This window comes from Carcharhinus amblyrhynchos, chromosome 33 (assembly GCF_965287045.1).
Source record: "Carcharhinus amblyrhynchos chromosome 33, sCarAmb.v2.hapA, whole genome shotgun sequence".
Classification (NCBI taxonomy): domain Eukaryota; kingdom Metazoa; phylum Chordata; class Chondrichthyes; order Carcharhiniformes; family Carcharhinidae; genus Carcharhinus; species Carcharhinus amblyrhynchos.
This window is the reverse complement of record NC_137356.1, coordinates 12595837-12611596: the sequence shown is the minus strand read 5'-3', so window position 1 is coordinate 12611596 and position 15760 is coordinate 12595837. Positions and strand designations below refer to the sequence as shown.

Genomic DNA, 15760 nt, shown 5'->3' with positions numbered 1-15760 from the left:
GGCCAAGTGAACATAAGAACATAAGAAATAGGAGCAGGAGTAGGCCATCTAGCCCCTCAAGCCTGCCCTGCCATTCAATAAGATCATGGCTGATCTGTCGTGTCTCAGTTCCACATTCCTGCCCTCTCCCCATAACCCTTAATCCTCTTGCCTATCAAAAACCTATCAACCAGCGTCTTAAATATATTTAGCGAGGCAGCCTCCACCACTTCAACGGGCAAAGAATTCCAGAGATTCACCACCCTTTGAGTGAAGAAGTTCCTTCTCAACTCTGTTCTAAACCGTGCCCCCCCCCCCCCCCCCTTTATCTTGAGGCTGTGCCCTCTAGTCCTACTGTCCTTTCTGAGTGGGAAGAGCCTCTCCACCTCTATCCTATCCATCCCATTCATCATCTTATATGAGATCTCAATGAGATCTCCCCTCATTCTTCTAAACTCTAACGAGTACAAGCCCAGTTTATTCAGCCTCTCCTCATAGCTCAACCCCCTCAACTCCGGTATCAGCCTAGTAAACCTCCTCTGCACTCCCTCCAAGGCCAAAATATCCTTGTGTAAGTGCGGTGACCAAAACTGCACACAGTACTCCAGCTGCGGCCTCACCAGTGCCCTATACAGCTGCAGCAAGACCTCCCTACTTTTATATTCAATCCCCCTCGCTATGAAGGCCGGCATCCCATTTGCCTTCCTGACCACCTGCTGCACCTGCAGGCTGGGTTTTTGTGACTCACGCACAAGGACCCCAAGGTCCCTCTGCACTGTCGCATGCTGCAGTTTTTCCCCACACAAGTAATAGTCCTTCCTACCAAAGTGGACAACCTCACATTTGCCAACATTAAATTCCATTTGCCAGCTCCTGGCCCATTCGCCCAGCCTATCTAGATCCTTCTGCAGACTCTCCACACCCTCCGCACAATGTGCCATTCCACCAATCTTGGTGTCATCAGCAAATTTCGACACCATACACTCGGTTCCCTCCTCCAGATCATCTATATAAATGGTGAATAGCTGAGGCCCCAGCACCGACCCCTGGGGCACTCCACTAGTCACCAACCGCCAATCTGAATAGCACCCATTGACCCCCACTCTCTGCCTCCTATTTGACAGCCAATCCTCTATCCATGCTAACACCCTACCCCCAACTCCATGCCCCCTGACCTTCTGTAATAACCTCTTGTGAGGCACCTTGTCAAATGCCTTCTGAAAATCAAGAAACACCACATCCACTGGCTCTCCTCTATCCACCGCCCTAGACACATCCTCATTGAACTCCAATAAATTCGTCAGACACGACTTCCCCTTAATGAAACCGTGCTGCGTCTGCTCTATCAAACAATTCTCCTCAAGATGCCTCGCTATTTTCTCCTTGATCACGGATTCTAACATTTTTCCTACAACAGACGTTAAACTAACCGGCCTATAATTCCCTGCCTTTTGCCTGCCACCCTTCTTAAACAACGGCGTAACATTAGCCGTTTTCCAATCTTCCGGCACTTCCCCGGAATCCAGCGACGTTTGGAAAATAATCACCAAGGCATCCACTATCACCTCCGCCATTTCTTTCAGAACCCTCGGATGCATTCCATCCGGTGGCCTACTGCTGTCCTTGTTTCTGTGTTTCCCTATATCCAATTCCCCTTTCAAAGCCACAATTGAATCTGCTTCCAGACTGTAACCATTTGTTGTGTTAAAAAAAATCCTCATGTCAGTACATTGGCAAAGTACATTGGTGCTAAAAATTTCCTGGCATTTTATGGCTGGTTTTTATTACCAAGATGATCACAATTTTGCGTCACACACAACAGGCATCTGCTCCACTGGGATTTACACTAGTGTCAAGCACAAAACAGAACTGCTCCACTGGGATTTACCCCTGGGTTCCGTGATAGGCCTAGATTACGATTAGGTGGTTTCCCCGTCTGAGGGAATTTACTGCTGAAATAAGTAAAATAAGGCAGTGGCTGGAAGCAAGGACAGAGGGTGCTGGGGGGGATGGGGCGGGGGGGGGGGGGGGACTCAGCAAGTTGGGCAGCATCTGTGAGAAGAGAAAGCAGAGTTAGCGTTTCGAGTCCTTGTGGCTCTTTGTCAGAACTGAAGAATCACAGGATCCCTACAGTTCTGAAGGAGGTCATTCAGCCCATGGAGTCTGCATAGAATCTCCAACAGAGCATTTTACCCAGGCCCAATACCCATCCCATTCCTGTAATTCCACTCATTTACTCTACTAACCCACCCAACCTAAATCATTGAACACTAAGAGGCAATTTACGATGGCCAATCCACCTAACCTGCATATCTTTGGACTGTGGGAGGAAACTGGAGCACCTGGAGGAAACCCACGCAGTCTCAGGGAGAACGTGCAAACTCCACACAGACAATTACCCGAGGCCAGAATTGAACCCGGGGCCCCGGTACCGTGAGTCAGCAGTGCTAACCACTGTGCCATCGTGCCTCCTTGAGTTGGAGAAGGTGTTCGAGCTGTGAGAATTGCAACAAAAGGTAGAAAAAGGGGCAGCACGACGGCATAGTGGTTAGCACTGCTGCCTCGCAGCGCCAGGGACCCAGGTTCAACTCCCAGCCTGGGTCACTGCCTGTGCTGAGTCTGCACGGCTTTCCTCCGGGTGCTCCAGTTTCCTCCCACAGTCTGAAAGATGTGCTGGTTAGGTGCATTGACCTGAACAGGTGATGGAGTGTGGCGACTAGGGGATTTTCACAGTAACTTCATTGCAGTGTTAATGTAAGCCTTACTTATAACTAATAAACAAACTTTAAACTTGGAGAACAAAAGACAGGTGGCATGGTTTGTTGCAGTTGCTCACAGCTCATTACACATTCTCCCTCCTTCCAGTTCTGACAAAGATCCAAAGGACAGTTAACTCTGCTTTCTCTTTTGACAGACGCTGCCAGACCTGCCGCATTGTTTACCAACCGCACCACGCCCCCCCACCCCCACCAGCACCCTCTTGTGAGGAAAATTTACTGCTTGTTTCTTAGCATTCCCAATACAGAATCCAAATACTCCAACAAATTTATCCTATCACCAACCTCCGCTCATATTTCCGAGGATCTGTCCCCATGCCAGACCTGTGACATTGTGTCAAGCGAAGCTACACATAGCAGTGGACCTCTATGGGACTTTACTGAACCATTGAAGAGGTCCTCTGCAAGGTTAGGGGAACCTGACCCATATTCATCATGGCAGCATTCTGTGAAACTAACACGATGATTAGTTTCAGCACAATTTATATCGTTGCTGAATTACACAGGCCATTCAGCCCATCGAGCCTGCTCCACCATTGAATACAACCATGTCTGATCGGACGCCTTTCATCCACACCAACCCTCTAACCCTTTACGCAATCACTAATCAGAGATCAGTCAATCTCTGCTTTAAACGTACTCAATGACTGAGCTTCCACAGATCTCTGGGTAGAGAATTCAAAAGATTCACAACCCTCTGGGTAAAGAAATTTCTCAGCTCCGCCCTAGATTGGTTACTAATTTTAAATCCGAGATAAATTTTTTGTGAAGCAAAGGGATGTGGGCCAAAGGCAGGTATATGGAGTTAGGCCACAGGACAACCATGATCTCACTGAATGGCGGAACAGGCTCAAGGAGCTGAATGGCCTACTCCTGTTCCCATAAGACCATAAGAAATAGGAACAGGAGTAGGCCATTCGGCCCCTTGAGCCTGCTCTGCCCTACAACAGGATCATGCCTGATCCAATATTTCCTCCGTCCACTTTCCTGCCCTTTCCCTGTAACCTTTGATTCCCTTATTGATTAAAAACCTATCTATCTCAGTCTTAAATATACACAACGACTCTGCCCCCATACCTCTCTGTGGCAAGCAGTTCCAAAGACACACAAACCTCTGAGAAGAAATCCTCCTCTTCTGTCTTAAATTGGCACCCCTTTATTCTGAGACCGTGTCCTCTGGTCCCAGACTCTCCCATGATAAACATCCTCTCAGCATTTACCCTGTCAAGCCCCTCAAGAATCCTTTATGTTTCAATGCGACTCCCTCTCATTCTTTTAAATTCCAGTGGGTAGAGTCCCAGCCTCACAAGACAATCTCTCCGTACCGGAGGGTCATCCGAGCGAATCTTTTCTGAACTGCCTCTAATGAAATAATATCTTTCCTTGAATAAGGGGACCAAAACTATACCTCAGACATGGTTTCACCAGTACCTTATACACTTGCAGCAAGACTTCCCCACTCCTGCACACCAATGTCCTTGAAATAAGGAAGCTGGTGTATAAGAGGGACAATGGGCTGAGGGGTAATAGGCAATCATCCTACTCCACCATTCAGTAAGGTCATGGCTGATCTGGTTGTGGTCTTGCCTCTGCATTGCTACCTGCCACCCCCCACATCTCCCCCTCCCCGCCATAACCCTTGACACCCTTGTCTATCAAATATCTGTCTAATTCTGACTCAGCTTCCTGTGCTTTTCATAGAATCCCTACAATGCAGAAGGAGGCCATTTGGCCCATTGAGTCCACTCTGACCACAATCCCATCCAGCCCCTATTCCCCTAGCCCCACAATATTTACTCTGCTAGTCCCCCTGACATGGTAAGTGGCAATTTAGCATGGCCAATCCACCTAACCCGCACATCTTTGGACACTAAGGGGCAATTTAGCATGGCCAATCCACCTAACCCGCACATCTTTGGACTGTGGGAGGAAACCGGAGTACCCGGAGGAAACCCACACAGACATGAGGAGAACGTGCAGTCTCCACACTGACGGTGACCTGAGCCGGGAATTGAACCCGGGTCCCTGGTGCTGTGAGGCAGCAATGCTGACCACTGTGCCACCATGCTGCCCTTTCTGGGTGAATAAACAAATGACCCTCAGAGAAAAAAATTCTCCTCAGCAAATAGGAAACCTCCAATTCTGAACTGTCTTTGCTGGTTCTGGTTTCTCTCACAAGCAGAAACATCTCCCTCACAACCCCCGGCATCTGGATGATGATCTTGTAGTCGATGCCTGAAATGAGGAATTGTATCTCTGGATGAGCTGTCCTCCCAGGCTGGAGGACAGCACTGCATCTTCTGAATGTGGCCAGAAGAGCTAGTCAGGCTGTGTTATAAACTCGGCTGTTTTGCAGAACGCGGTGTGATGATGCTGTGCCTTTAAGAAAAGCAGCCAGCATAATCAAGGACCTCACACACCCCGCACATTCTCTCTTCTCCCTTCTTCTGTCGGAAAAACGTACAAAAGTCTGAGGTCAAGTGTCAGCCGACTCAGAAACAGCTTCTTCCCTACTGCCGTCAGACTTTTGAATGGACCTACTGCACACTAAATTGACCTACACCCTCATTCTGCACTCTCTCCTTTCCTTCTCTATGAAAGGTATGCTTCGTCTATATAGTGCGCAAGAAACAATACTTTTCACTGTATACTAATACGGTTTCCTCCCACAGTCTGAAAGACATGCTGGTTAGGTACATTGGCCACGTTAAACTCTCCCTCAATGTACCCGAACAGCGCGGTGTGAGGATTTTCCCAATAACTTCAATATTGATGTAAGCCTACTTCTGACACTAATAAATAAACTTAAGTGACAATAATAAAGCAAATCAAACGTATTTTAGTCATGTTTCTACAGAATGTTTCTAACACTCCCTTCCATTTTATCAGAGTTGTGTTGTTGCTGCAGCAGATAATTGCTTAATCTGAAGTAATGCTGTTCTGGGTGTTCCCCTGGGATTTTGCAGAGTGAGGCTTGGTTGGGATGATTGACATGTGATGGGGTAAAGCTAGGATTACACAGAGAATTCAAGTTTTAGTTGCTGTTTTTAGAGGCTGCTTTTGAGTTGGAGAGAGCAGTGTCTTTCTTTTCCCTTCTCTGAAGTTTGGAGACTGGGAACTGCTAGAGACTCTTCTGACGTTTTGCTGTTCTGAGGATATACCGTTCTCTGGGAACTGCTGTCTGGATTTCAAAGAGCTGGAAATCTAGCACCACATACGCTTTGGTTTCTGTGGTAACTGGTTCTGCAGAAGGGATTTATGTTTATAGGGGATACTGCTGAATTGAGATAGCTAGTTGATAAGATTTATACTTTGCCACGTTTAAATATTTTAATTGGTAAATGTTATGCTAATCATTTTTGCTATATTCTAAATGTGTTCTTAAATGAAGTTTGTTTTGATTAAGCTGCCTAGTGGGTCACTTGAATCATATCTGGGGTGAAAGCACCTTGGCTGGGATTCTCCCAAAAAACTTCTTAAGTGACAAATTTGCATTAAAAAAGGAGCAACTCCTGCTGTTTTTTTAAAGCAGGAATTTCAAAATGAATCTCCCACAGACTGAGCACTGCAGAGTGCCTCAGGGAGATTCAGGCTGGAAATCAGGGGGCAGGGCTTATTCCCGCTGGAAAGGTTGGCATCATAGTGCTGAGTGGGCCACTGCGCATGTGCCAAGCTATCAGCGCGTGCGCATCGAGATCAGCGCATGTGCAGTGGCTATACTGCCGGCTTCCCAATCACTGGCCAGCCCAATTGCTGCCCCCCCACCACTGGCTGTGCGACCCCCCCCCCCCCCCCACCCACCCTTGATTGCTGGCCTCCTGGACTTCTCTCAATATCCCTCCAATCCCTCTCTCCCCACATCAAACCATCCACAATCTCCACAAACCCCCACTACTCCCCAACCCTCCAAAGTCTCAATATTCCCTACCCGCACCCTCCTCAAATGTCCAGTCCCAACAACCCACCCCGCTCCCCCCCACAACCCCGATCGCCAGCCCCAATCAGCCCCTTCCTTATCTCTGCCATTGATCCCTATGCAGGGTGTCAACATGTTCCCCTTCCACCAATCTCCCACCACAGGCCCTTCAACCCCCTCTGGTTTCCCCCCCTCCGCCCCAGCACTGTCTGATGTCCTCTGGGCAGTGCCAATATGCCCCTTGGGCAGTGCCAGGGATTAGGCTGGCAATGCCCAGGGACACCTCTCCCCTTACCCTGACCTCCCGGGGGGGGTTCTCCATGACACTCCTTCCCTCCACCTAGAATAGCGCAGCAGGCCGGGAGAATCGCCCCCTTACATTCACCCTAATGCCAAAATCAAAGGTAAAAGTTAGGGTTTTGGTAAACTTCATCAAATACCTTGGAGTTTCTGTTCTGTGCAAGCGGTCAGGAGAAGCAAAGCTCCCGAGCCCTATACATAAAAGCCTCCCAATCACAAGACACTCCAGTCCAGCCGAAGCTGGGACACATGGACGGACCGCACGTGCTCATGCATACACACACACCCACCCTACAGCCCTCTGGCCTTGAGTGGGTGGGAATGTATTCCCATAGGTAATTCTATTCCCCTGTGGGAAAAATATCTGGAAGGTACAGACTTTTTTTTATTGAGGCAAATATCTTTTAAAGATGTCTGCACAACCAGCAACTGAAGCAGAAATGGTCAAGAGCTTCAAGCTTTTAGGTGTCCAGATCACCAACCTGTCCTGGTCCCCCCCCCAATGCTGACACTATAGTTAAGAAAGCCCACCAACACCTCAACTTTCTCAGAAGACTAAGGAAATTTGGCACGTCAGCTACAACTCTCACCAACCTTTACAGATGCACTACAGAAAGCATTCTTTCTGGTTGTATCACAGCTTGGTATGGGCTCCTGCTCTGCCCAAGACCGCAAGAAACTACAAAAGGTCGTGAATGTAGCTCAATCCATCAGACAGACCAGCCTCCCATCCATTGACTGTCTACACTTCCCACTGTCTCGGCAAAGCAGCCAGCATGATTTAGGACTCCACACACCCCGGGCATTCTTTCTTCCACCTTTTTCCATTGGGAAAGAGATACAAAAGTCTGAGGTCACGTACCAACCGACTCGAGAACAGCTTCTTCCCTGCTGCCATCAGACTTTTGAATGGATCTACCTCGCATTAAGTTGATCTTTCTCTACACCTTAGCTATGACTGTAACACTACATTCTGCACTCTCTCCTTCTCTATGAATGGAATGCTTTGTCTGTATAACCAAGCAAAAAACAATACTTCCACTGTATATTAAATACAAGTGACAATAATAAATTAAATCAACTGAGACCTTTAGGAGACCATCATTTTCAGGATCCTTCCCAGATATGATTAGCAAACAATATAGAAGAACGCGACTCGAAAAAACGCGGACTTTTAGAAACACTTGCTCTCCTCAACTGAGCGGAGAGTTGCTTTCTACAACTGAGCAACCCAAGTGCAAGATCAAGCATCCAGATTAGAAAGGGAAGGTTGATGACGAACTAAAGCTTGGGTTTTAATTAGCCGCAGCTTGACAAGAAAGGGGAGGCAGAAGATTACATGGACCTGAGGACCACACAGGGCGTGTTAGAACCTGCAACAAGGCTCAGCTTGTGTAGTCATAGAACATTCATAGCACGGAAGGTGGCCATTCAGCCTGCGGGTGAGATTCTCTGGCCTCCCCTCAGTGTTTTACTGGCGGCAGAGAGCGGCGCCCTATTCACTGGCTGCCAGATCCTCAGGTCCCACTGCCGTCAATGGGACCATGAACCACCCTGCGCCACTGGGAAACCTGCGGCAGGGAGTGCGCTGGCAGTGGGACCAGAGAATTCCACTGGCATGAACGGCCAGACAATTCTGGCTTGTCTGTCAGTGCTGGCTCAGTGCAAGAGCCAAACTTTAACACAGCCAAGATACAATGAGGAGTTGGAAATTACATCAGGCAGTGCAGTTGGATTAACAATGACCAAGGGCTCTTTAAGTCATAGAGGTTTACAGCATGAGAATAGGCCCTTGTCCCTTTTATTTTCAACCACTAAGCTAGTCCCAATTGCCTGCATTTAGCCCATGTCCCTCTACACCCATCTTACCCATGTAACTGTCTAAATGCTTTTTAAAAGACAAAGTTGTACTACCACTGGCAGCACATTCCATACACTCACCACCCTCTGGACCCTTTTGTATCTCTCCCCTCTCGCCTTAAACCTATGCCCTCCAGTTTTAGACTCCCCTACCTTTGAGAAAAGATATTGACTATCTAGCTAATCTATGCCCCTCATTATTTTATAGACGTCTACAAGATCTCCCCTAAGTCTCCTACGCTCCAAGAGAAAAAAAGTCCCAGTCTATCCTGCCTCTCCTCAAACCATCAATTGAACGGAACAAGAGGAATAACGACAGACATATTTTTCCTAACCTACCATACATAGAAACTAGAAGTAGGAGTAGGCCGCTCGGCTCTTTGAGCCTGCTCCACTATTCATTTTGATCATGGATGATCATCAAATCCAATACCCTGATCTGGTCTTCCCCCCTTGATCCCCAAGAGCTATATCTAACTTCTTCTTAAAATCAGACAACGTTTTGCCCTCAACTACTTTGAGGGAGTGAATTCCACACATTCACCATCACTGGGTGAAGAAATTTCTCTTCACTTCAGTCCTAAAAGGTTTATCCCTTATCCTCAACCTATGACCCCTAGTTCTGGACTCCCCCATGATAGGGAACATTCTTTCTGAATCTACCCTGTCTAACCCTGTTAGAATTTTATAAGTTTCTGTGAGATCCCCCTCACTCCTCTAAGTTCCAATGGATATAATCCTAATCGACTTAGTCTCTCATCATATGACAGACATGCCATCCCAGAAATCAGCCTGGTAAACCTTTGTTGCACTCCCTCTACAGCAAGGTCATCCTTCCTCAGATAAGGACACCAAAACTGCACACAATATTCCAGATGTGGCTTCATCAACCGCTATACAACTATAGTAAAACATTGATTCCTATACTCAAATCCTCTCGCTATGAAGGCCTACATACCATTTGCCTTCTTTACTGCCTGCTGTACCTGCACGCTTACTCCCAGCAACTGATGCACGGGAACACCAAGGCCTGAGTATGGACCTCTCTCAATTTACACCTATACAAATAGAAATCTGCCTGCCCATTTTTGGTACCAAAGTGGATAACGTCACATTTATCTACATTATACCGCATTTGCCATGCAAAATGCTCACCAAATCATGCTGAAGCATCTCTGTATCCTCCTCGCAGCTCACCTTCCACCCAACTTTGTGGCATTTGCAAATTTGGAGATAATAGATTTAGTTCCCTCTTCCAAGTCATGTGAACAGTTGGGGTCCAGCACAGATTCCTGCATTACCCCATACAGACATGAACTCAGGTGCTAAAACTGAGAAAATATATCCCTGGAAGAGTTAGGAGTGAAGCTCTGGACATCAGGGGAATTCTTAGAAACAGATAAACAGGTCAGCAATACAAATTCTTAGACCCACTTAGAGTACTCACTGTGCAACTCACCCTTGTTTCTTGGAGGCGACAGATTATTTGCAGAGGCAAACGATTTCAGTAGTGGGCGGGGGTTCGACCCCCCTGACTTCGCGGCCGGCGTTGCTGCCCCGTAGCCACGGGTCCCTTGGAGCCCCTTGTCCGGCGTGGACTGGTCATTGGTCAAGCTGGGCGGGACCAGGTCCTGCAGGAGCTCGTTGAGCAGGTCGATGGGTGAGCTGGTGGCACTCCAGGTCATCACGCCAAGCTCACGCAGGTGGGCGCGGGCGTGGCTGGACATCCCTGCTCGCGAGTCAAAGTTGGCACCGCAGAGGTTGCACCGCTCCACCGCGCTGCCGCGGACCTTCAGGGCTGAAGAAGACCGGCAAAAAAAAACCCACACAGGAATGAAATGTTTCGCAACATGATTTCGCAAGCCTCCTTTTCTCCAATCAAATCTAAAAGATACATCCGCAATTTGCACACATGCCTCCATCAAAAATCTCGCAGAAATGTCTACATAGCATAAGAAATAGAAGCAGGAGTTGGCCACCAGGCCCTTCGAGTCTGCTCCACCAATCTATACCATCATGACTGATCTACACCAGTGTCAGCATCTTTTCTGTGCCATTTCCCCATACCCCTCTATTCCTCGATCTATCAAATGTCTATTCACTTCCACGTCTAATGAACCAGCCTTCATTACCCTGTGGGGCAGGGAATTCCAGAGATTCACCACCCTCTGCGAGAAGAAATTTCTATGTGCCTCAGTTTTAAATGACCGGCCCATTATGTTGTCTCTCCCCTTGTTTCAGGCTCTCCCGGTGGTAAAAACATCTCACCATCCATCTGATCAAGCCCCCTCAGGATCTTATATGTTTGAGTCAGGTCAGCCCTCATTCTTCTAAATTTCAAGGAAGACAGACCCAGACTATTTACATGGCCGTGCTAAATTGCCCCTTAGTGTCCAAAGATGTACAGGTTAGGTGGATTGGCTATTCTCTTGATAGGACAACCCTTCAACATTTGCATCCAACTCAACACTTTTTCCAAATCTCTCACACACACGCTTCCCAATAACCCGACACTTCTTTGCAAAGAAAATGTCAGAATGATAGAATCATAGGAATCCTACAGTGCAGAAGGTATGCACTGACTCTCTGACAGTCTATCTTACTCAGCCCTCTCCCTGTAAACCCGCGCATTTAGCATGGCCAATCCACCTTATCTGCACATCTTTGGACTGCGGCAGGAAACTCACACAGATGCAGGGAGAACATGCGAACTCCACACACAGCAGGAAATTCACACAGATGCAGGGAGAACATGCGAACTCCACACAGACAGTGACCCAAAGCAGGAATTAAACCGAGTCTTTGGCCACTGTTCCGTTACATTCACGTACAACAAGATGCAGAGATTTACCTTTTCTTTTCAGCTTCTGTAATGAGAACTCCTTTTCAATAGCCGTGACCTCTTCTGCACTAATAAAATGGCGGGTGTTGTAGCTGATGCCAACTCGCTTAAGATGCCCTCGTACATGATTGGCCAGGCCTATCCCAGTGTGGAATTTATCTGGACAGTAGGGACACTCTCTCTCTTCCAGTGGGAACATGCGTAGTAAATTCTTGCTCAAGAGGTCTTTTGATTTCTTCATCAGCTCTACTGGTAGATCTTCACTGGGCACCTCCCAAAAGGTGTCCTTGTCCACCCCTGCTTCCACACAAGATGCCAGTTCCCTTTCTTCAGAGACAGGCTCGCGTTGGGACTGACTCGCTGCAGATTCACGTTGAGGATGGTTCTCCCTGGGTCCACGTTGAGACACGCTTGGCACGGATTCGCATTGAGGACGGTTCTCTCTGGACCCGTGTTGAGATACACTCGCCATGGTTTCGCACTGTGACTTGTTTGCCATTGGCTCGCATTGACAGTTGTTCTCCCTGGGTTCAGGTTGGGAATGGTTTTTCCCGGGACTGCGGTGATTCTGGCTTTCCATTGGTTCGTTTTGAGATTGGTTCACCACGGGTTCGCATTGTGACTGGTTCACCACGGGTTCGCATTGTGACTGGTTCTCCTTGGGTCCACGTTTAGACATGTTAGTCACAGGTTCACACTTTGACTGGCTTACTGCTGGTTGGTGTGGAGACTGGCTTTCCCTGGCCCCACACTGCGATTGGTTCTCAGTAGCTTCACGCTGCGATTGGCCCTCACTACCCTCGCGCTGCGACTGGCCCTCCCTACCCTCGCGCTGCGACTGGCCCTCCCTACCCTCGCGCTGCGACTGGCCCTCCCTACCCTCGCGCTGCGACTGGCCCTCCCTACCCTCGCGCTGCGACTGGCCCTCACTACCCTCGCGCTGCGACTGGCCCTCACTACCCTCGCGCTGCGACTGGCCCTCACTACCCTCGCGCTGCGACTGGCCCTCACTAGCCTCGCGCTGTGACTGGCCCTCACTACCCTCGCGCCGCGACTGGCCCTCACTACCCTCGCGCCGCGACTGGCCCTCACTACCCTCGCGCCGCGACTGGCCCTCACTACCCTCGCGCTGCGACTGGCCCTCACTAGCCTCGCGCCGCGACTGGCCCTCACTACCCTCGCGCTGCGACTGGCCCTCACTAGCCTCGCGCCGCGACTGGCCCTCACTAGCCTCGCGCCGCGACTGGCCCTCACTAGCCTCGCGCTGCAACTGGCCCTCACCAGCCTCGCGCCGCGACTGGCCCTCACTAACCTCGTGCTGCGATTGGCCCTCCCTAATCTTGCGCTGTGATTGGCTTTGCTTGGGTGCCATGGAAGAATCCAACTCCTTGTCACCCAGGACAGAGTCACATTCTGATTGGCTGACCATTTTATCAAGTAGTATTAAAGAAGTCATCCTCACTAATTGTTGCCGTTGGCCATCTGAAAGGTCCGGTGGAATGTTGATGGTGTCCAGTAGCTCTTTTGTGTGTTTTTTTACTGTCCTGGGCCTGCAGGAAACCGTGGTGGCTTCTGTAGACATCCTTCTTTTCTTAGCAGGTAGACCTCTTACATCACACATTGGAACCGTTTGCCCTGGCAACTCTGAGGTTTTCTGAGTGGGATTCTTTGGTCGACACAATGAAATGGGGCTGGTGTTATTTCCTGCTTCGTTAGCCTTTAACCTCACAATGTCCCTGCAAATCAGAGATTCCCCTTTGGTCATCTTGGAGGAGAAGTGGTCAATAACTATTTTCCTGTAAGTCAGACTGTTCCCATGACTAGAGCCGTGTTCTCCACCGCCCTCCATTTTCTTCTTTAGCAGGCCAGAGGAAGGGTTGATTGCCTCTTGGTGAGGGCCAAGGCCCCCTCTGGCCAAGTTGGGGAATGCTGCCCCTGTACCGTTCCACAGGCGTGGGAAATCGGGCAAGCCCACTACTGATGGCATGAACTGTGAACTCTGTGGCGTGACCCGTTTCGTTAAGCCCAGCACCGGGTGAGCTCGTAACGTGGAGTTCTCCGCCTGCGGGACATCGAGCGCCATTTTGTTCTTCAGGTCCCCTTGGAAGAGGAGGGGGCAGTCGTCTTCGTAGCGACAGGGGCCTCTCACCATTGAGGGCAGCGACTCGCACTCTAGCTTGCCATCCCCGTGGGCACCTGAGGGCAGGAAGCCCGGGGAGCTTTCACAATTTTCGGATTGGCTATTCAAATCCAGAGGCCCTTGGCTGCCAGAAGGCCGGGCTGGTCTTGTCGGTTTCTGTTGGTAGAGGTGCGGTTGGCCGAGTTTTGCACGATCTTTGAGGAGGTTTTCCACTCTGGCTGAGGTCGGGCAGTCCTTGCTCAGGCGCACGTCTATTTTGGTAGGCTGCGGCGGCACCCCGAGGGCGGGGGCACACAGGGGCTTGCTCTTCTCTGCCACCCCGCCCGGGTGAGCGCGCCAGCGGTGCTCCTGCAGCCCCTCGGGCACTGCCACCTGGCACGGGGGAGGCGCCCTGTGGCCCTGCGCCTTGGCGGGCTCGCTCCCGGAGGCGCCCGGCCGCCTGGCCACCTGCCCCTCACCCCGTGGCTCCGCCAGCTCCTGAATGGCCTCCATGAAGCTGGCCCGGCGTTCCTGGTGGAGGCTGAGGTGCAGCTGGAGGGAGGCCGGGTCACAGAAGGCGTGGCCACACTCGTGGCAGGCAAAGGGGCGAAGGCCCCCCACCATCCCTTCCTCAGCCTGTCCATCAAAGTGATCCAGCATGTGCCTGTGCAAGTACTCCCTCTCCTGGAAATAAACACTGCACTTGGTGCATGTGTACAGAGACGGTTCGCCCAAGGGCACGGGATTCCTCGTTGCCACAGCAGCGGGCGCTATGCAGGACCCTTTCCCCCCCTGGCACGCACTGGGCAGCGTCAAGCCTAAGGCAAGTGGCAGCAATGGTTTGGCACAATCCACTCGGTAATCCCTGGCAACATTCGGGTATTTGCTCACTTTGCTGTGCTCACTGCTAAGATCTGGTCTTGGCTTGAAGGTTTCCTCCGAATCCCGCCCAGTGAAAGCCGACGAGGTCCCTTTGGAGATGACTTGGCATTCCCGCGGCAGCTCTTTGCTCACGGACTCTTCCGCCCCTTTGGCCGCTCGCTGCTCACCTTCGCTCCTCTTCCCTGAGGGCAAGCGGCTCCTTTCACCGGCCGCCTCCGATGGGTCTGAGCAAGCGTCCAGTTGTCCGAAACGTTGCCCCTGCTCCCCACCGGCGACCGGAGCTCTGGTGGGAGTGGCTGGTTCAGCGGGTCCTCCCGACTCGCCAAAGGCGGCTCTCTCCACGCCCCTCTGGGGGCAGAGCCCTTCAGATGTTCCTTCGGGGTCACAGCCGGGACTCCTTCCCATTCCCATTTCTCCTTCTGCCTGGGATGTCCCTGGCGGCGGTTGGTGCGTGGTTCCCGTTGAGGTTGAGGTCAGAGCGGAGAGTTCCCCTGAGTTTGAGAGTTGCGCTGTCGCGGGGCTAGAGGCATTAGCGGAAGACCATATTTCAGTTCCACCAGTGACCTCCTCCGTCCTTGTTGGGCCAGTGGTCAGCCCCGCTTGCACCACATTGACAGCCTCCCTATGTTGACAGGGAGCGCTTTCCTGAGGCATCCCTTTATCATCGGGCAGTTGTGTGTTGGCAGCGAACAAAGGGGCTGCTGATTGAATCGCCTCGGTCTCCTTTTCAGTGGCCTGGACCACCTGGCCAGTCAGATCGGGCCTCTCCGCCCTGCCCGAGACTGAGACGTCAAGGGCGTCGCTGCCACTGGCGCTTGGCGAACTTTCGCTGGGCTGTACTGAGGTAGCCTGTCTGTCACAGTCTGCGGAGGTTGCTGCTGGGAACTGGGGACACTTCTCCACACAGTCTGCGCCTCCCTCGCTCATGCAGTCCCACGACGCAGCTCGACAAAGGCTGAGAGTGTAATCGGTCGCTGAGGTATTGGTTGGTTGTGTGCTGCTACCATCGCACTGCTCACTGAAGCACTCATCCGTGTCCGACCTGCAGGAAGGCAGACACAGATTGAGACGGCATTATCGGGAGA

At 50.7% G+C, this 15760-nt stretch overlaps 1 protein-coding gene across 1 annotated transcript in view; it reads right to left on the bottom strand.

The window, feature by feature from the left end:
- LOC145360894 (uncharacterized) overlaps positions 1 to 15760 on the bottom strand; it is a 121026-nt gene that overhangs the window by 79704 nt on the left and 25562 nt on the right. The window contains exons 5-6 of the mRNA XM_080216396.1: positions 11684 to 15717; positions 10292 to 10630 (exon numbers count right to left, since the gene is read on the bottom strand). Of these exons, the coding sequence (XP_080072522.1) occupies positions 10292 to 10630; positions 11684 to 15717 (4373 nt within the window). The remainder of the gene's footprint in view (positions 1 to 10291; positions 10631 to 11683; positions 15718 to 15760) is intronic.